Below are 22,424 nucleotides of genomic sequence, written 5' to 3'. Positions count from 1 at the left end.
ATGTGCAGGATTGTTACATAGGTAAATGTGTGCCTTGGTGGTTTGGTACACCTATCAACCCATCACCTAAGTATTAAACCCAGCATGCATTAGCTATTTTTCCTAATGCTCCTCCCCCGTCTGCCCTGACAGGCCCCAGTATGCATTGCTCCCCTTCCTGTGTCCATGTGTTCTCATTGAACCTCACATTTTTAAATACAGCATATGCCAGGTGTCAGTTCAGTACTCATAATTATACAGACTATTATGTAAGCTAAAAAATGTTGATTAGATACAAATGTATAAATTAATCTTCTCTAGACATGTGGAAATTCTCTAGAGGCGATTTTCAGCTTCTGTGTAGATTGTAGAGTAGACTGCTACCTGTCCCCCAAAAATGAACACCTTATAAAAAAAGACAACACTCTCAGCCTCACTATTGTACACACATACGAAAGATATAGTATTTAAATTCAATGCCAAATATTTCTGAGATCAACACAGCAGTGATCCCAAGGAGAAAAGTTCCTTTTGCTAATGGGCACAAACTTGAAGGGCAAAGCAATGGAAGGGTAAGTCTTCAGACTCAGGGATGGGGCTCAACTCAGAAACACATGGAAGATCATTGGCATATTTTTTTTTTTTTTTTTTTAATAGCAAACACCACCAAGTGGAACCCCCAAGGTTTAGTCAATATGAAACCTCTGAGGAGTGGCACATCCGAGACTGAAATTCCCATCTTTTAATTCCCAGCTTAAGATCTCTGAAGTCCCAGCACCAGCTCTGAAATCATTATTCCATATTATCATGGATGCCTCTTCTTCTATACTGCTGTACTCTTTTTTTTTGAACAGTTATACCTGATCTTCCTATTTTTGTGTGTGTTTCACTAAAAGTTTTTCACTCTAAATACTTCCCTCTTTCCATCTGAGCACTTACATCTGTAACGAGGACAAAAAGATCTAACATCTGTCTCACCCTTGGTTTGCGTTTTGTTTTGTTTGTTTTTGAGACAGGGTCTTGCACTGTCACCCAGGCTGGAGTGCAGTGGTGTGATCACCTTTCATTGCAGCCTCGACCTCCTGGGCTAAAGTAATTTTCCCACCTCAGCCTCTGAGTAGCTGAGACTACAGGTGTGTGCCACCATGCCTGGCTAATGTTTGTATTTTTCTGTAGAGATGGGGTTTTGCCATGTTGCCCAGGCTTGGATTGAACTACTGGCTTAAGTGATCCTCCTGCCCTGGCTTCCCAAAGTGCTGGAAGGAATTACAGGTATGAGCCACCGTGCCTGGCCTCCCCATTGTTAAAACTATGGAAATCATGTTCACAAAGCAGGTTGGCCTGTTTGGAAAAGGCTGTAGTAATTTCTCGGGTAACTGTAAAATAGAAAGCTACTGAAAATTACTTTAATACATTCATTACAGTCTCAGTATAAGATTATAGCTTCCTCTCCCAAAGCGTAACTGCAAAATGACACAGGATGAGGTAGCTTTGAAAATGCTGCATACAATATTCTCTTGCGTAGAATCATAATTTAGAACTCTAAAAGTTGCCAGAAATAAAACTGTCCAAGTTTGTTTAACCCAATGTGTTCCAACTTATTTGACTAGAAAACCATTCATGCAACATTTATGAATATCCCATGGCAAATCTAGTTTTCTGTGAATAATTAATCAAATATTTATAATTTAAAACTAAAATTGCCTTCTATGCAGAGATCTACATGTCAATAAAACGAAGAAATAAAATTTCCATACTGTTTTCTTTCCAATACAAGGATTAGATGGAAAAGGAAAAGAGTAATAACCAGAATCAATAGCCCATGTCTGGCCAGGCGCCATGGCTCAATCACACCTGTAATCCCAGCGATTTCAGAAGCTAAGGCAGGAGGATCGCTGGGCTGAAGTGATCTTTGAATGAAACCCCATCTCTAAAAAATTAAAAATATTAGCTGGGTGTGCACCTATAGTCCTACCTACTTAGTAGAATCATTTCAGCCCAGGAGTTTGAGGCTGTAGTGAGCTATGAGTGTACTACTGCATTCCGGCCTGGGTAACAGGGTGAGACTCCATCTCTAAAAATAAAATTTAAAAATAAATAAAGCCCAGGTGCGGTGGCTTATACCTATAATCCCAGCACTATGGGAGGACTAGGTGGGAGGATCACTTGAGGCCAAAAGTTCGGGACCAGCCCGGGCAACATAGTGAGACTCCATTGCTACAAAAAAAAAATTAAAATTAGCCCAATGTAGTGGTGCATGCCTGTAGTCCCAGCTGCTCTGTAGGTTGAGGCAGAAGGATTGGTTGAGCCCAGGAGTATGAGGCTGCGGTGAGCTATGCACACTATTGCCCTCCAGCCTGGGCAACAGCAAACCCTGTCTCAAATAAATAAATAAAATAAAATAAAATAATGGCCCATGCCCAGTAAGGTACATTACTAACTTTTGAATGTGAGGGGGGAAAAAAGGAAATAAGCCAATTAGCATTTCAATAGATGTAAAAATGAGAACTTAGCTCAACAGTTTGAATGGACTGATGCCACAAAACTATACACTATTGAGTTAAAATTTTAGGTCAATTTTATATCTGTTTATCTTACATATAACCACAACTTTATTTTTGTCTTAAATTTTTAAAAATAGAGGTTGGGTCTCCTTAAGTTGCCCAGGCTTGTCTTGAACTCCTAAGCTCAAGCGATCCTCCTGCATTGGCCTCCCAAAGTGCTGAGATTACAGGTGTGAGCCACCACTCCTGGCCATTGCCACAACATTAAAGAAAGAGAGAAATAGAACAGACCACATTCTTGACTATTAGGTAATACAACTTTATTTCAACAAAGGGGAGTAAAGGCAATAAAATCCCACCCACCTGGAAAGTTTTAAACCATCTCATAAACAACCTTAGATGAAGGAAAATTTTAAAACGAGACTTGGGACTGTCTATATAGTAACAATAATGGAAACACTGCATGTCAAAACTAATGGGCTATTGCTAACACTAGATTAAAAGGAAAGTTCATAGCCTTAAATGATTTAATAATGACACAAGTAAGAAATAAAGCAAATGAAGTTACAAAACAATAAAAACCTGGAGTACAGAACTAGGGATAAAAAGCCATTTCTCTTTCCCAATAAATGAAGACAGGGCAGTGTCTTTCCTATACCTGGCCAGCATATGATATTTAAATATAGTTTCATAAATGTTAACTATAAAGAATTGGACCTATAGTGGAGAACTAACTTAAGTAATAAACACATTAGCTGAATGTGATCAAGAATTCAAAGGAACTTCGGTCAGTCAGCTGTCATCTTATTCCAGTGTTTTCAAAATTAAATGTGTCTGTCTCTTACTGTTAAGATTTTCATTGACTGTGTTTTCTATTGTATACTGATATCAATTAATCTTCCTCAAATTTATAGATGTATTCTCAGTCAACATCCCAATAGATAAACTAAAGTTGATTTTAGAAATTACATGCAAATGAAAAAGGGCCAGAATACATTATTGAAAAAAGATTATATTGGTAAGGCAAAACATTGCATATATTGAAAATATATATTAAAAGTAAGACTATTAATTTAGATAGTGTGGCACAGAGATAAGTAGGCCAACAGAACCAAATAGAACCTAGAAAGAGACATGTCAATTGATATGACAGAGGTGACACTGCAGAGCAGGCAAGAGAAGACACTCTTTGACTCAGTGATATGCGGAAACTGAGTATCTATATTTACCTTTAAAATCAAAAATAGAAGTAAACATAGCACCACACACAAATATAATCTGAGTCTACATGCCCTACTTTTCCAATAAAGAGCACCAAAATTAACATCTGAAATACTGACATTGGTTGTTTCACATTTGTGGATTGATCTTTCCTCTAAGGGCTTCAAAGTACCTGAAATTTTTTTTTTTTGACTTATTTTATTGTTTTAGTGATTCATTGAACCAAGAATATAGGATTTTCATTTCTCACAGTATAGTGGGCAAGATACCTGGACAACCCTATCCCTCTGAAAACAACTAAAAATACTGGATATAAAATAAAAAAAAATAAACCTTAAAAACATCTATAAAGTAGCATCAAATTCTTTTTTTCTTTTTTGGAGACAGAGTCTTGCTCTGTTGCTTAGGCTGGAGTGCAGTGGGGTGATCTTGGCTCACTGCAACCTCCACCTCCTATGTTCAAGCGATTCTCCTGCCTCAGCATCCTGAGTAGCTGAGATTATAGGCAAGCACCACCACGCCTGGCTAATTTTTGTATTTTTTTGTAGAGACGGGGTTTCACCATGTTGGTCAGGCTGGTCTCAAACTCCTGACCTCGTGATCTGCCTGCCTCAGCCTCCCAAAGTACTGGGTTTACAGGCGTGAGCTACCGCACCTGGTCCATAGCACCAAGTTCTTAAGCCAGCAACTGTGTAGACAAGAACCCTGAGAGGTACCCAGAACACTTAAACTGGTGTTTGCCCTGATGGTATTTGTCCAACAAGGTAAACAAGAAAAATGAGAGGCAAGGCTAAGGGCCTGCCTAAGTAGACCAAAATTATATTGGCAGAAAACTTTTTTGTTAAGACTACCTACAGTATATTAAATCTATTTAACACCATTAAAAACATAGTACAGCTCTTCATTAATAAGCCTAGTTATTTAAAAAATAATCTTAGCTTTTATTTTAATGATGTGAAGAAATAGGTCTTTGATTTAAGCAATAGGCATTAGCTCAGTTATCCTTCCCAAAGAGTGAGTTAAGCAGAAAGTACCACTAGTCTTATTTGCTTGTATGGTATCCCACAGGGGATTGAAGATGGACTAGGGTCACTTATTTCAGGTAGGAGCAGGTCGAATTGGCCTGACAACCTCACTGAGTTTACAGAGCACTGGGATGACACATGGCCCCTGTCCAACCCAGCTGCTAAAATAGTTGTGGTTTTCTAGTACTAGGAATGAGTCCTAGGAATTGACTGACAATTGTGTTGTAAAGCACATGTATTTGAGAGGCCTTCTATAAATAGCTCATTTTGTCCCTACATTCAGGAAAAAGATTTTAGAACTTCATGAGAAATAAGACAAAGAGCAAGGCATATGGGGCAAAATATCAATATTTGTATGTAGTGAGAACTAGGATAGAGGATATAGCTTATCTCTGTGGGCAAATAGGCTTCCTCATATTGAACCCCACATTAAGGAAGCTTAGCATTCTCCAGACACAGCAGCAGTGCCCAAGTGGGGTACCTGTCCAGTTAGGGCTTACAACTAGGAGATATGTGACGGCAACTCTGCGTGGGTGGGCCTGTCCCCAAGGGAGGAGGGAGAAGAGTCGAGCTGAGCACTTAGGAGTATCCAGTTTTTTCTCTTCAAATTTGTCAATTGGATGTCACATTTTATTTCCCCAAGTAGAGTGAATAAAGGAACAGAGAGAGGCTAGAAGTGTTAGGTTAATTTATTCTGGCTGCATTGAAGGAAATGGGAATGGGAAGGAAGAGTTCTGTCAGATACTCATTCTGAGAAATGAAAATGTGTTGACGTTTGAGAAATTGAAGGATATTTAAGATTTCTTTCCTAGCAATCTGGTAGTTTGTACTATATGGCATTAATAATAATGGGAATAAAAGCTAACATTTATTGAGAATTTACTACTTTTCGTGCTCTAGATTGAGTCTTCGTGTATGCTGTCTCATTTAATTCTCAAACTGCTTGTGTTTTGTTTTCTTCATTTTGTAGATGATGAAGCTAGGGCAAAGAGATAAAAATACTCAAGGATATATAACTAGCAAAATGCAAAAACTACGGCTTGAACTTAGACATTACTCAATATCTTCTGCTCATTTTTAAATGTTTTTATATGAAAAATACATAAATTTGGATTGAAAAAGCAATACAGGCATATTGTAACAAACCGAACAATGTAAAAATATCTAAAGTTGAATTAGTGGGCTCCTTCTCCCCGCAATCTATACCTATTATAATGATCATTAACAGAGTGTTATATACCTTCCTTTGCCCTTCCTTTACATACGCATTTATCTTGTTAAACAAATATAGGATTATATAATCTGTAATGTATTTTTTATTTTAATTACGGTGTCATTTATATAAAATGCTCAGATATTTAATGTATGTGTGTTGTAATTTTTTTTTTTTGAGACAAGATCTGCCTGTATTGCCCAGGCTGGAGTGCAGTGGCGCAATCTCGGCTCACTGCAACCTCTGCCTCCTGGGCTCAAGCCATTGTCCTGCCTCAGCCTCCCAAGTAGCTGGGACTACAGGCGTTGCACCACCGTGCTTGGTAGAGACAAGAGGTTTTGCCATGTATCCCAGGCTGGTCTCGAACTCATGAGCTCAAGCGATCCACCTGCCATGGCCTCCCAAGGTGCTGGAATTGCTGGCGTGAGCCAGTGTGCCTGGATGTAAATATTTTTTCCTGGCCTGAGATACTATGAGGCTTAATGGTATCATTATGAGCAGAAATTTAAAATTTTTATGAAGCTTGATTTAATACTTTTTCTCAGGTTTAGTTCCTTTTTGTCCTGGTTAAGAAAACTTTACCTACTGCGACATATTCTTTATGACCTCTTCTAGAAGCTTTATGGATCTAAGTTTTTACATTTAGGTTTGTCATTCATCTCAAATTAATCTGTGAGTATGGAGTTGCTAAGATATTTTTTATGACCCTGAACATAGTCTAACTTGGTTATGTTTCACGTGATCTTGAAAAGAATGTGTCTTCTACCTTTGTTGAGTGGAGTGTTGTATAAATGTCAAAGTCAGTTGATAGTGTTGTCTAACTCTTCTATGTACTTCCTGCCTTTTTATCACCTTTATGGGCTTATTATTATAAATCTTGTTTTTTTGAGATGGAGTCTCACTCTGTAACCCAGGCTGGAGTGCAGTGGTGCGATCTCAGCTCACTGCAACCTCTGCCTCCTGGGTCCTGGTTCAAGCAATTCTCTTGCCTCAGCCTCCTGAGTAGCTGGGATTACAGGCACGCACCACCATGTCCAGCTAATTTTTGTATTTTTAGTAGAGATGGGGTTTCACCATAGTGGACAGGCTGATCTTGAACTCCTGACCTTGTGATCCACCCCCACTTTGGCCTCTCAAAGTGCTGGGATTACAAGCGTGAGCTACTGTGCCTGGCCTATACATCTTTTTTTTAACAGTGTATAACTCAAATTTATCACAGTTGACCTTCAAGTACTGATATACAAATTCTTATATATGAACCTGATGTATATTGGAACTTTGTATCAGAACCTTATTTATATGATATATATAATGATATGCAAATTCCTAAGAACCTTACCCCAGAATAATCTAGTATTCTCCTTCTAGCCTTCCTACTATGGTCATACATTTTATGTCTACATATGTTATGAAGCTCACAATACATTTCTGTTGTTTCTGCTTTAAACAACTATGTTTGACTAGGCATAGTAGCTCATGCTTGTAATCTCAGCACTCTGGGAGGCCAAGGCAGGAGGATTCCTTGAGACCAGGAGTTCAGGATCAGCCTGGGCAACAGAGTGAGACCTCATCTCAATTAAAAATTAAAAAAAATTAGCTGGGCATGGTGACACATGCCTATTGTCCCAGATGCTTGGGAGGCTGAGGTGGGAAGATTGCTTGAGTCAGGAGATTGAGACTGCAGTGAGCTGTGATCCTGCCACTATACTTCAGTCTGGGTGACAGAGTGAGACACTGTTTCAAAAAGAAAAACAACAGCAGCAGCTTAGGTTTAAAATAGGCTCAAAAATTAAGGAAAACAATCTATTATATTTATTCGCACATTTACTTTTTTAATTCTTTGTTCTTTTGTATAGATTTAATTTTCTTCTCATCATTTTTTTTCTACCTGAATAATTTCCTTTAATATTTTTGTAGTGCAGTTCTGCTGGTGATGAATTTTCTCAACTTTTGTATGTCAGAAGAGTATTCATTTTACCTTTGTTTTTGAAAGAAGTTATTTTTGTGCCTAAATTTGTAGGTTGACAGTTACCTTTTTTTTCTTTTGGTACTTAAAATATATTGCTTTAGCAGTGAGCATAGGGCTCACTGAGCTTCTGACACCTGGAATTACCAGTTTTCATGAATTTGAAAAATTCTCAGCAATATTTCAAGCATTTTTCCAACTACACATTTATGATGTCTTTTGAAGATGTTCCACAGTTCACTGATGCTCTTTTTTTTTTTTTTTTAAAGTCTTTTGATTTGTATTGTTTCTGATGAGAATCCCCTGTCAGCCTTATCATTGTTCCTCTCTATGGAATATGCCTTTTTATTCTAGCTGCTTGTAAAGTTTTCTTTTCTTTTTCTTTTTCTTTTTCTTTTTGAGACAGGGTCTTGCTTTGTTGCTCAGGCCGGAGTGCGGTGGTGTGATCACAGCTTACTGCAACCTCGAACTCCCATGCTCAAGTGATCCTCCCACCTCAGCCTCCCAGGTGACTGGGAATATAGGCATGTACTACCATGCCTGGCTAATTTTTAAAACTTTTTGTAGAGAAAAGGTCTTGCTATGTTGCCCATGCTGGTCTTGAACTCTTGGCCTCAAGTGATTCTCCCATCTTGGCCTCCCAAAGCACTGGGATTACAGGCATAAGACATTGCTCCTGTCCAAAAGGTTTTCTCTTTATTCCCTCCCTTTTTTTAAAGCAGTCTGATTATGATGTACCTTGGTGTCATTTTTCTTTGTTTCTTCTGCATAGGGCTCACTGAGCTTCTGAGACCTGGAATTACCAGTTTTCATGAATTTGAAAAATTCTCAGCAATATTTCAAGTATTTTTCCAACTACACATTTATGATGTCTTTTGAAGATGTTCCACAGTTCACTGATGCTCTTTTTTTTTTTTTAAAGTCTTACTTCTTTTTGTGTTTATTTCGGATAGATTTTTATTGCCAATAGCTAGCTATATATTCATGTTCACTAATCATTTAGTCTGTAGTGTCTAATCTGTTAATCCCATTCAGTGTATTTTTAGTATAAGACATTGCATTATTTATCTCTAGACTTTTGATTCGGGTCATTTTTATATATTTTGTTTCTCTCCTTATGTTTTTGCTTTCCCCTTCCTTCTTGAGTATTTGGACTACATTTATTGTAGCCATTTAATACCTTTCTATTAAGTCTATCAGTCATTTCTACTGATTGAATTATGAATCATATTTTTTGGCTTCTTTGCATGCTTGGCAATGCTTAATTAGATGTTAGTCACTGTGAATTTTATATCATGGGGTGCTGAAGTTTTTAAAATTTCTGTAAGTACTTCTGGACTTTTCCTTGGACTCATTTATATTACCTGAAAACAGCTGAATCTTTTTGCGGCTTTTTAGCACCATTAGGACCATCCAGAATGGCTTTTACTCTAGGATTAATTTGGTCACATCACTGAAGCAATACCTTTCTTAAGACTCTCCTTGATGTCCCTTATTTAGGCAATCTTTCCACGCTGGCTGATTGGTGGACAGGTTATTCCTAGGACTGGATGACTTCTGAGGATTGTTCTACCTGCTCTATATGATTTTAAAATTATCTTTCAACTTTTGTGTTATAGTTATATTGTTTATTTTCCAGATTGTTTCAGCAGTGGTGTGTAGTGGTGTGATCACAGCTCATTGCAACCTTCATGTGAAATATGTTTCATAGTTCTTTGTTTTATTTAAATATATGGAGGGTTATGTTATGATAGCTTGCTAGTGAATAATCAAATGATTATTTGTAATAGTTTCATAATGACCTGAAAGAGTTATCATTCCTCCCAAGGTGCCTAACACATCTAGAGGCAGATGATGCTGTCTTGGTATCATAACATTATTTGCAATGGTTATAAAGAAATAACATGTATTTATTTCTCACACTAATTAATATTATTTTAATCTCCTTGATCCGTATCCTTTCTAGGAAGAGCGTGTTGTGAATCACATGGCAGCAAAAATTATTGAAAATGTCTGTACCACCTTTTCTGCTCAGGCCCAGGGCTTTATTACAGGAGAAATCGGACCCATTTTATGGTACCTATTCAGACACTCCACTGCCGATTCTCTTAGGATAACAGCAGTATCGGTAAGATGAAGCATCTTTGGGGATATATCTGGGTATCTTTAAACAGCAAGTTTGAAGAAAATATTAGAATAAGAATAAATTTAATTGAATAGGTAGGAAACTGAAATCTCAGAGTAATATTGAGAGAAATAACTTGATTTTCTTCTAAAAGAGAATTTCAAAAACTTGGAGCTGGAAAACCTTGAGACTGTGAGAGAATTTCAGTAAAACCTTGTTAGGACTATGGTATTATGGTTTCAAAAACGAATTAATAAATTTATTTTATTTAATTGAGACAGAGTGTCCATCTGTCGTCCAGGCTGGCGTGCAGTGGTGTGATCTCGGCTCATTGCAACCTTCACCTCCTGGGTTCAAGCATTTCTACTGCCTCAGCCTCCCAAGTAGCTGGGACTACAGGCATGCACCACCAGGCCTGGCTTATTTTTTTGTATTTTTGTAGAGATGGGGTCTTGTCATGTTGCCCAGGCTGGTCTTGAAATCCTGGCCTCAAGCGATCTGCCTGTCCCGGCCTCACAAAGTGCTGGAATTACAGGGATGAGCTACTGCACCCAGCCTCAAAAACAATTTAGAGGCGATAGTAGAAAACTGTGGCAGTATATAGGGTACAGCGTTTAGTTTGTTGTATTTTTAGTGTTCCCTGACTTTTCCCTGTTAGCATCCCTATTCAGATTTTGTGTCAAATGAGTTTATCATGTGGTTCAGATGAATTCATTTTAATGTTCAAGCATCTGTGATTTTGCTGTTTTTGTGTTTTGATTGGTTGCCTACTACTTTACTCACATGGTTATAATAACTTGGTATAAAGGATAATTATGTATAAAGATGTGTTAACACACTTGTATCAATTTAATAGTCTACTGAACAAATATAACCCTCTCTCCTATGATTTATTTAAATACCCCTTTGAGTTAGCAGTCTCGTCTGGGCTCTCAAATGCTGTGTGGCATCCTTGTTGTATTTATCTAGTTCAGCTCACTCTTGCACTTCTCTCTGTGGCAATTTCTTACTTTGTCTTCTTTCCTTATACCCTCAACCCTTCATTTTCATCACACATCCTCACTCATGACTTTCCCCTTGCTGCCCAGGGAAAAGTGAAGGCATCTGATGGGAACTATCCCAACTGCCTTCTGCCATATAAGTAGATTTATTTACCTGCACATCTGTCCTCTCTCAATTCTGTCCTTCCTGGTACCATTGACAAGCTGTTCCTTCTCTTGTCAGAGACAAAGCTCTTCATGTTTCTCCAAATCTTCTTCCTGGTCCCTTCTTGGGAACCTCACTCAAATGGTTATTTTTGCCCTTTCCTGAATCTCAAATCTTTTCTTCTCTGCTAGATCCTTCTAGTCAGCATTTCAGTGTTTTTTAATTTACCACCCCCACCGCCCCCACAACACACACAATCTTGGCTGCATATTCCCCCCATTCCTAGCCATACCTCTTTAAAGAGCTATTGCTGCATACCGTTGCTCCTTTCTGGCCCACGTTACCCTTTTAGCCCAGTCTGGTGCTGTCCAAAAAATACCACTGAAGCTAATCTTGCTAAGGTTACTAGTAACTTTCATGTTGCTAAATCCTGTGGGTATTTATGGAAAATTTTCAGTTATGTTACCTGTATAATCTTGAAGATCAATGGATATAAATCCTGCTCCTGATTACCATTAAGAAAGGATATATAGCATTGATTATACACACGTCTGTTTCAGGAGCCACATGTTTTCAAAATTACAAAAACCCGTAACTAATTATGGTATTAATAATTTCAGGTATGCGGCCGGGCATGGTGGCTCAAGCCTATAATCCCAGCACTTTGGGAGGCCGAGACGGGCGGATCACAAGGTCAGGAGATCGAGACCATCCTGGCTAACACAGTGAAACCTCGTCTCTACTAAAAAATACAAAAAACTAGCCAGGCGAGGTGGCGGGCGGGCGCCTGTAGTCCCAGCTACTGGGGAGGCTGAGGCAGAAGAATGGCATAAACCCGGGAGGCGGAGCTTGCAGTGAGCTGAGATCTGGCGACTGCACTCCAGCCTGGGTGACAGAGCGAGACTCTGTCTAAAAAATAATAATAATAATAATAATAATTACAGGTAAACAGTCAGAAAGAGTTACAAAGTATACCAGTGAACTTTCTTGAGGCGCCTTTGAATAATATTTTAAGACATTCATTTTAATCCTGAGCCTTTAGAAAAATCTGTCTTGTTTTAATTGGGCTTACGTTATAAAGATTACATTATAAAGATTTTCATCTTTATACTCAGCATGGTTTCTTTTCTTGGCAAAGTTTTTTTCAATTGTTCCCACCAAAGTTTCATACCTTCTAGTCCTTCCTTTTTTCATCTGATGCATCAAGTTTGACTCTTTTATCTTGGGCTTCTTATCACTTGCACTTAGCATTTATCTGAATCATTAATTTTTCATTGAAATTTTGCCAGTTGTCCCAATAGTGTCTCCTTTTTCTTTTCTGTGCCAAGATCCTGTTCAGTAGCATGGATTGTATTTTCTTTTCTTTTCTTTCTTTTTTTTTGAGATAGAGTTTTGCTCTTGTTGCCCAGGCTGGAGTGCAGTGGTGTGATCTTGGCTCACTGCAACCTCTGCCTCCCGGGTTCAAGCGATTCTTGTGCCTCAGCCTCCCGAGTAGCTGGGATTACAGACACCTGCCACCACACCAGGCTAATTTTTGTATTATTAGTAGAGACGGGGCTTCACCATGATGGCCAGGCTGGTCTTGAACTCCTGACCTCAGGTGATCCACCCGCCTCAGCTTCCCAAAGTGCTGGGATTACAGGCGTGAGCCACTGCGCCCAGCTGTATTTTGTTTTCATAGCTCTTTAGTCTCCTCCAGTCTGACACAGTTCTTCAGTCTTTGTGTTTTTCACGTCATTTACAATTTTTAGAGTGCACAGCTTTTATTTTGTGGGGTGAGGCCCAGCCTGGGTCTGTCTGTGTTTCCTCATTAAACCTCCATAGCATCCATTGATGACTCTTAACTGTACCAGATACCTCTGTGGTGGTTGCTATGTGATGATTATCCTTTTGCATCATTCTCTTTACATCAGAGGTTGGCAAATATTTTCTATAAAGGATCAGATAATAAATATTTTGGGTTTTGTAGGTCATAAACAGTATCTGTTGCATATTCTTTTGGTTTGTTTTGCTTTCAGTAACCCTTTAAAAATATAAACACCATTTTTTTTGCATTGATCATTAGCTATGCAAATGATTTTGATAGTCATATATATAAGTTGGAATTCTATTTTGAGGAAGCACTTTCCCTTCTTCAACATGCATGTACGTATTTATATCAGCATGGACTTGTGGATATAGATTTTATTCAATGGGTTGTAATGTGATACTATTACTGCTACTGCTTATTGTTTGGGTGCTCTAATCATCCCAGATTTGGCCAATGAGATCCTTTCAAGATGACTTTTGTGTCCTTGGACTTATTTCTATCACTGAGTACTTCCTTAACTCCTGATACCACGTACCATTCTGGGCTCCTTTTGTGCTCTTCCTGTGCCAGCCTTGGAATCAGTCATTTCTCCAAGAAATCCTGTTTTTCGAAATGAAGATCTGGGTGCTCTTTGTGTTCATTCCCTGGGGAGTGTCATTGTTGTTTCTCAGTATTCAAAGCTAGATAAAATATATGTACCCATGCATACACATTTATATTTTAAAAATGTCTGTCAATGTACACATTTGGAAAAAACCTCATGAATTTATATTTTAATTTTAATACCTCAGTATTCTTTCTAGTCTTCCCTCTTTCTTTTTTTTTTTTCTCAAGACGGAGTCTTTCTCTGTTGCCCAGGCTAGAGTACAGTTGCGCAATCTCGCCTCACTGCAACCTCAGCCTCCTGGGTTCAAGTGATTCTCCTGACCCTGCTTCCTGAATAGCTGGAATTACAAGTGCACGTCACCGCATCCAGCTAATTTTTTGTAGTTTTAGTATAGAGGCCATTTCACCATGTTGGCCAGGCTGGTCTCAAACTCCTGACCTCGTGATCTGCCCACCTTGGCCTCCCAAAGTGCTAGGATTACAGGCGTGAGCCACCATGCCTGGTCTAGTCTTCCCTCTTTCTGTGTTTGTAAATCTCTTCTCAGAGAGAAACTGGGTTCTCATTATTCTCAGTATACTTACTGATTTGTTCATTCAGTTCATTTGTTCCCCTTAGTGTAGCCAATTCCCATTGACTCCACACTGGAGGCCTCCTCCCTGTTACCCCACCCTCCCTTGCTGCTACCACTCTGCTTCCTTGGGCACTCCTCAGCTCAGCACGCTCTTTTCCCTTGTTGACCTCCTTTCTCAGACTGCTATATGGATACTGGGTGGGAAGATTAGGAAGGAGTATTAAGAAAGCAAAGGGCTAGAAGTCCTCTTTGATACTTTCCTTTCCCTTAAGTTCTTCCACTTTATTGTTTACAACCAGGTGGTCAACCTGTCCTATGATTCTAACTCATCAGCATCTCTCAGATCTGCCCACATCTCTCTGCAGCTGTATGGCTACTTCCATAATCCAGGCCACCACCATCTCTCACCTGGAGTAGCTTTCTAAATGGTCTTCCAAAGTCCAGTTTTAGGCTCCACCAACTTGATTCTCCACACAAAATGAACTTCATAAAATCATATCTCCTCTTCTTACATGCTTAAACTTTTCAAAGCTTTCAATTTTTTGGAAGGGTTAATAATACTTTATTCATAATACTAGGTAGAAGTTGAAAATTGATGACTGCTTTAAGGTAATATTAATGTTAAAAGCAGCACATTTTGCTTAGTAAATTAGTTACATTTATTTTATTATAATGTCATACATTTTAAACTCCTTGAAATCTAGGACTATGTTTTTTTTGTCTCTTTCTGTTTGATACCAGGCCTGTTGATAGCAAGTTAAGATTTTTCTTGCAAAGATTAAGAGGGAGCATCCTGCCCTACATGTGAGTAGAGGGCAGAGGTTAATAAGATTAAACTCCCCTCTTTACTGGGAGACAAAGAGGAATTGGCCATAAAATTCTTGCTAATAATAAAAGGCAGGTGGGGGAACAGCATGAGATCATTATACAGTTACTCTAACATCATAATCTTAAGAAAAAAAATTGCACCTGCATGGTTAAGAGATGTACATGAGGATTTATTAAAGACTCAGGGTATGGGAACTGAGAATATGCATTTGGAAGATAATTCACACACATTCCTGGCAAGGAAGGACAACTGCCTCCTCTCTGGGATGGCTTACAGAGCCAAATCTGCTTCTTAAGGTCTTTTTCACTATTTACCTCTCAGGAGCATGTCCTGGAGGTTAATGGATACATTTGGTGATACAGGTCAGAATTCTTAACATGATCTTCAATATCTTGCATGATTTGGCCCTTGCCTACCTCTTCGGTTCCATCTCGTAACACTCATTCCCTCCCTCACTCTGTCTCCAAACTTACCTTCAGACATTTCCTAGGATTTCCAAGCATTTTTCTGCCTCAGGACCTTTCCCCCTTGCTGTTTCCTTTGCTTGGATGTTCTCTGCTGGTTTTTACATCACCAGTTCTTTATTTCAGATCTCAGCTTAAGTGTCACCTCCTCAATTATGACCTCCCTGACTCTGCTCTGTCCCCTCTAATGAACGCAGCTTTATTTATTTAATGTATTTATACAAGTGTCTTTTTTTTTTTTTTTTGGAGACAGAGTCTCGCTCTGTCACCCAGGCTGGAGTGCAGTGGTGTGATCTCAGCTTACTGCAACCTCTGCCTCCTGGATTCAAGCGATTCTCCTGACTCAGCCTCCTGAGTAGCTCAGATTACAGGTGTGCACCACCACACTTGGCTGATTTTTGTATTTTTAGTAGAGACAGGGTTTCACCATGTTGGTCAGGGTGGTCTCGAACTCCTGACCATGTGATCCACCCGCCTCTGCCTCCCAAAGTGCTGGAATTACAGGCGTGAGCCACCGCATCTGGCCTCATGCACAGTTTTTTTCATTAGTGTAAGTTCTAGGAAGACAAAAGTCCTGTTGTTCCTTTTCTCAGCACGTGGTAGGTGCTGAGTAGATATCTGCTAATCAGATGAATGAATGAGCAGGTGGAGGATAGCATGGCTTAGTGCTGAGGGAGCAACCTGTACACGTTGTTCCACTTGTAACCATCTGGATTTCCTACCTGTCAGTGATTTTCTGACCTATTTCTCCTAACGATCTCTTGGCTCCATAGATTGTTCTACACCAGTGTGTTCTCTCCATACCAGCAACATTAACATTTCCTGGGAACTTGAAGTGTTGTTTTTTGGGCCCAAATTCAGACTTACTGAACGAGAGTCCCCTGTGGGGAGAGGCCAGTAATCTCTATTTCAACATGCTTCCAGGTGATTTTGCCTGCTGATATTTAAGAACCACTGCCCTAGTCCTTGCAGCTCTTAAAATACACCAGTGTGGCTTAGAGTAAAATATAACTAACTTGTCCTTTCCACTCAGGAGTGGCAGCATTGGTAGCTATTGGTAGTTGGAAGGAGTGGACCTGACTTGGGGAATATGTTGAATAGATAAAAGTGATTCTTAGACTTGTTGGGATTATAGGGAAAATCTCTATAGGGACCATAGTGAGAACCAGAGAAACCTGTAGAGTTAGATTGAGTACAGTGGCTCCTATGAGAGAGGTAGCTAAGGTAATCATAATTACTGAAGTGCTGAGATGAAAAGGTGTCAAAAAGTGAAGAAGTATGCAGGATAGTGGTTCTCACTGGGGTTGGAGGGGAGCTTTTCAAGCAACATTGACTACTTCCTCTTCTCTGTCCACCCCCTGCCCCTATTCTGATATATCTTAAGATCTCTCAGGGGTCAGATAAGACTGTGTGTAGTTTGAAAAACCTCCCAGGGTAATTTCATATGACATCAAAAAATCATTTGAAATACCAAAAAGAAATGGTTCTTAAACGTTTTCTTCCTTGGCGATTCTGCTCATATGTTTCTAACAGATATGCAGCCTTCAATTTTGAGTGAGTCTGTTTCTTGGAAACTGCTTTTATTGAACAGACTAAGAAAATTCAAATTCTGGAGGTAACACTAAATGTTCTTTTTGAATTAAATTTTGAAGTGAATTTTGAACTGGAACAATTTTTTCCAGTTTTAAAATATAATCGCAGACTCTTTTTTTTTTTTTTTTTTTTTTTTGAGATGGAGTTTTACTGTTGTTGCCTAGGCTGGAGTGCAGTGGCATGATCTCGGCTCATTGCAACTCCCACCTTCCGGTTTCAAGTAATTCTCCTGCCTCAGCCTCCCTAGTAACTGGGATTATAGGCACCCACCAGCAGGCCAGGCTAATTTTTGTATTTTTAGTAGAGATGGGGTTTCACCTTGTTGGCCAGGCTGGCCTCGAACTCCTGACCTTGTGATCCGCCTGCCTCAGCCTCCCTGAGTTCTGGAATTGCAGGCATGAGGCTCTGTGCCCGACCAGACTCTATTTTAATAAGTAAATGTTTAAAAACCACATCACTGAAGATCAGATTTGATTTGATTTCTTTTTTTTTGATTCAGAAAATACAAGTACTAGTGTGCTGGTAAGGCTCTGTGCATCTTCTCAGTTGCTCAGAAGCTTTCAACCGAGTTTGAGATTTAGAAGTGAATTAAAAAGTATTTTCTGCATGAGCTTTTCAAAACGGAAAGTCTGTTAGGCTGTTGCACAGCATTCTGAAGAAGATCCATTCCAGTTGTCCAGAAGTAGTCTGGAAAAATCTTTTATTAAGACATTTCCCCATCATAACTGGGTAGGGATTTTATATCAGTGGAAAGTCGGTTTTGCAGTGCCAGCTCCTCCAAGAATTGTTATAGTGCTAATGAGACATTGTTTTGCTGTGTTGAAGTCATTGCTGAGAGAATCCTAATTTGCTAGAAAAATTCTGATCTTTAGGGACATCACTTCAAATGATCTTTTTTTTTTTTAAAAAATACTTGGATTAGGAAAATAATTAAACAATACTGTTTTGATTTCATAAACAGCAATTTTAGATTCATTTTTAAAACTTTCACAATTTTTATTTTTTAATTAAAGAATGCTTTTTATACACACACACATACACACACCCCTACCTCTCAAAATTTTAAAATTATAACCAGATTTTTAGAAGTGAATTCATTTTTCTGTTGTGTTACATGAACACGGAGAAAAAAATAAAGTGAATTCATTTTATTATTCCTTTTTTCAGATATTACTACTATTAATACTTTTCTACCAAAACTCATGCAATTTGGAGATTAGATTTGAAGAACCCTAGTTTCGTATTTTCTAAACCATAATATCTAATTTACCCATCTGTAGCTTTTTTGAAAGAAAGAGGACACACTGCAAAGTTATTTGAAAAATGCCCAAAGCAGAGTTTAATTATTTGATTGAATGTCATTCTGATATGGATATCTCTAAATGAATAAAAATCCCTGGTATACGTTTGAAATGGAGTCAGTGATTATTAATTCTATAGGTGTTTATAGAATTTTATAGGTGTTTCATATGATAGTTCCACAAGGAAAGGGACTTGTTTTTAGGGAGAAGTATATACTTCGTGCTCTACAAATGCTTATGTTTTCAGTGTATATATTTACTTGTTTATTTCAGAAATGGCAGCAAATGTATACATTATTAATTTAAAAATCTCCCATAAATGTTTATTTCAATACAAGTAAAAAAGTATCTAATATAGTCATTGGCATTGGAGTGCAACTTTAAATATTACTATAAAGTAATATGCATTTACTGGAAAAATTTGAATGGTATAAATGTGAAAGATCGAAGGTTCTTTGTGGCCCCATTCCTACCTCCCACCTCTCAGTCCTGCCCTCAAGAGGAAGCATCTGGAAAAAAGTCCTTCTAGATTTTCCTTGACATGAGTTATATTTACCTTTTCCTTTCTGGCTATAATAAAGTCATCTTGGCATTTTCATGAAGATTGGAGCTGGGTGCGGTGGCTCACACCTGTAATCCCAGTACTTTGGGAGGCTGAAGTGGGCAGATCATCTGAGGTCAGGAGTTTGAGACCAGCCTGGCCAACATGGTGAAACCCCGTCTCTACTAAAAGTAACACAATTAGGCTGGGCGCAGTGGCTCACGCCTCTGATCCCAGCACTTTGAGAGGCCAAGGCAGGCGGATCATCTGAGGTCAGGAGATTGAGACCATCCTGGCTAACACGGTGAAACCCCATCTCTACTGAATGACGTTTAAAGGAAATTTATTCTTGGAGAGAAAAAGGTTTTTAATTTTTTTCTAAGATGATTAAGAAAATGGAAATAGTTTTCAAAGTCTTTTATCTTTTTTAATCTCCCTCCCTCCTGTCACTCCTTTTGACATCATTATTTCTGTTTGTTTTATATTTGATCTTTTTGTTATTAATCAAGGTTATAAATCGGTTTAAAATATAAATCAGGGAGAGGGAGCTTATATGATATTATAATGAATGTTTTTATAAAACTATTCCTAGCTTAAGCTTATTTCTCTCTTTGGAGTCTCTCATGTATACACAGAATATCATCATGTCTTTCTTTTCCTTAAAACCTTTCACCGCATGTTCTCACTCACAGGTGGGAACTGAACAATGAGATCACTTGGACTCGGGAAGGGGAACATCACACACTGGGGCCTATCATGGGGAGGGGGGAGGGGGGAGGAGGGAGGGATTGCATTGGGGAGTTATACATGATATAAATGATGAATTGATGGGTGCTGACGAGTTGATGGGTGCAGCACACCAACATGGCATAAGTATACATGTGTAACAAACCTGCACGTTATGCACATGTACCCTAGAACTTAAAGTATAATTAAAAAAAAAAATAAAAAATAGATGTAGTGCAAAGAATTTGTTCCCTTACATGTTGCTAATTTGGAAATTGTTTAGGTGCTAACGGAGTTAGCAATACTTTTACTGAAAAAAAAAAAAAAAAAAAAAAAAAAAAAAAAAAAAAAAAAAACCTTTCAAGGCCTTCCCTTTCCTTATGGCATAAGTTTTTAAGTTCCTAACTTTGTTGACCAACTCTGGCTCTAGCCTGCTTTTCTAGATAGATCATAAGGTTTTCTTCTTTCCTACTGTGTACTTCTTTTTCTACACCTGATAAATGTTCTAATGGCATCAGAAAGCTTACATCTTTATGTCTCCATGTGAATACTTGTTCTGTTCTCTCAAGCTTGAATTTTTTTTTAACTCACTTGTTCACCTATTTCCCATCTACCCTTCAAAAACTGGCTCAGCATCATCTTCTTTATATACCTTTTGTTGACTTTTTCTTCCTTTCCAAGCACGATTAATTGAGCCCACTTCTATTCCAACACTTAATACTTTCTGTTAGCTGATTTTAAGTTTCATGTCTGATAGTCTGAGAGCAATTTAGGAACAGTCTGGGGTCTGATTACATCGGTTTAATTCCCTGCTTTGCTACTTACTAGCTATATGCCTCTCAGCAAGTTACTTAACTACTGTATGCTTTAGTTTTATCATCTATAAAATGAAGATAATAATACTACCTTTCTCATATTTGTTAGAAGAATTAAATGAAATAATCTTCAGATATTTACAGATAGTGTTCCTCACATTGTAAACAATAAATGCCAGATATTCACTTTTACAACTGTTTTTCAGCACTTAGTTCATTATCTGAAGGTATTTGATAATGTGTTTTTATTTATTAAAGGGAAATTTTTCTATATAGGATTATGGATTTATCAATTTAATGGTTATTGCTACAGTAGTCTCTAGTGTTTTAAAACAACTTTAGATTTTATTGGCAGCCAGATTGTTTTATTTTTAAGTTTGTTGAAAATTTCCAACTTTCTTGTGCCAAAATATGTAATAGAAGAGCCAAGTAAGTACCTTCTACTCCTTGACACAGAAGCCTGTGTTACCTTTCAGGAGAATGATTGATGCACTTGGAGTTGCCTGACAGATCTGTTCTCTTGTCTTTGTAGGCCTTGTGTAGAATCACTCGCCATTCTCCTACTGCCTTCCAGAATGTTATTGAAAAGGTGGGACTGAACTCAGTAATAAACTCCCTGGCCTCTGCCATCTGCAAAGTTCAGCAGTACATGTTGACCTTATTCACTGCCATGTTGTCCTGTGGGATTCATCTTCAAAGACTAATACAAGAAAAGGTTTGACTTAGGTTTCACCTGTTACTCTACATTAAGAATTGTTGTTTTCTTCTGCAATTTTAGTGGTTCTGCAAGTAATGTTGTGTTTGTAGAATTCATTTTTCATCCCAAGAGGCCTTTTGGAACTTTGCCAAACCTTTGTACCACAGAGTGTTCATCTGAACATGTTATAAGAGCCTTTTAGTGATTAAAATAGAAGTTCTTTAAATGGCTTCTGCCTGCTTGTCCCATTTTGGTAATGTTAAACTAGAAAATGTCTCAGTGCTTCCTATATGCTGGCATTTCTTATACCTCACCAACTCCAACTTCCATCTCTTTCTCCCATATCCTTTGCCTTTTTTAGGGGGAGGAGTCCCTTTATATTTTTCTGCTTATGCTGTCCTATTTTTATTCCTTTCCTTGTAATACACTGCCAGTCAAAATTATAGAGCCCCCATTCTGTTTTTAACCTATCCTCTTCTAGTCCTTTATATGTCTTTATTGTATATACAGTAGAGTTTGTAAGTATTAAATTCATATCACAGAACTTTATAGTGATAAACAGGTCTCTCTAGTAGCCTTTCTCGAAGTGTCTTCTCTAGCCCCTTGCTAAAGAGTGATCCCTTGACCAGCAGCGTTGACATCACCTAGCAGCATGTTGGAAATGCACTCTTAGGCCCCATGCAGACCTGCTGAATCAGAATCTACATTTTAGTGAGATCTCTAGGTGATTTGTTTGAACTTTATGGTTTGAGAAGTTCTGCCTGAGAATATTAGTGTTTGATGATGTGTTAACAGGTAAAAAATAAAGTAGGTCTGGCTATATATAAATTTGGAAAGCAATGAGTCTAACTTAGAAATATTTTCAGTTGTACAATTTTTCCCAGTTTTTAATATGCTAATGTGTATTGTGATTGTGAATTCTCATAAGGAGAATGTAGTGTGCAGCATTATTTCAACCAGTCATTCTTTTTCTCTTTTTTTTTTGAGACAGAGTCTCGCTCTGTTGCCCAGGCTGGAGTGCAGTGGCACAATCTCGGCTCACTGCAAGCTCCGCCTCCTGGATTCACGCCATTCTCCTGCCTCAGGCTCCTGAGTAGCTGGGACTACAGGCGCCCGCCACCACGCCTGGCTAATTTTTTGTTTTTGTGTATTTAGTAGAGATGGGGTTTCACCGTGTTAGCCAGGATGGTCTTGATCTCCTGACCTTGTGATCAGCCTGCCTTGGCCTCCCAAAGTGCTGGGATTACAGGTCTTTTTTTCTATAAGAGGTAGAGAAGTGTACCTTTCAATT

At 38.5% G+C, this 22,424-nt stretch overlaps 1 protein-coding gene across 8 annotated transcripts in view; it reads left to right on the top strand.

The window, feature by feature from the left end:
• ULK4 (unc-51 like kinase 4) overlaps window positions 1–22,424 on the top strand; it is a 703,273-nt gene that overhangs the window by 141,222 nt on the left and 539,627 nt on the right. For 4 of the 8 annotated variants that reach the window (XM_030935299.1, XM_010374299.2, XM_010374298.2 and 1 more), the window contains 2 exons: window positions 9,875–10,036; window positions 20,969–21,151. The exons of 2 other annotated variants lie outside the window; for them this stretch is intronic. In XM_030935299.1, the coding sequence (XP_030791159.1) occupies window positions 9,875–10,036; window positions 20,969–21,151 (345 nt within the window). The remainder of the gene's footprint in view (window positions 1–9,874; window positions 10,037–20,968; window positions 21,152–22,424) is intronic. 2 more of the 8 variants (XM_030935309.1, XM_030935315.1) reach the window with 2 other exon arrangements.

The sequence above is a fragment of the Rhinopithecus roxellana genome, chromosome 1 (assembly GCF_007565055.1).
Source record: "Rhinopithecus roxellana isolate Shanxi Qingling chromosome 1, ASM756505v1, whole genome shotgun sequence".
In the NCBI taxonomy this organism is placed as follows: Eukaryota; Metazoa; Chordata; class Mammalia; order Primates; family Cercopithecidae; genus Rhinopithecus; species Rhinopithecus roxellana.
Note: the sequence above shows the minus strand (reverse complement) of the source record. Positions and strands in the feature narration are given on the sequence as shown.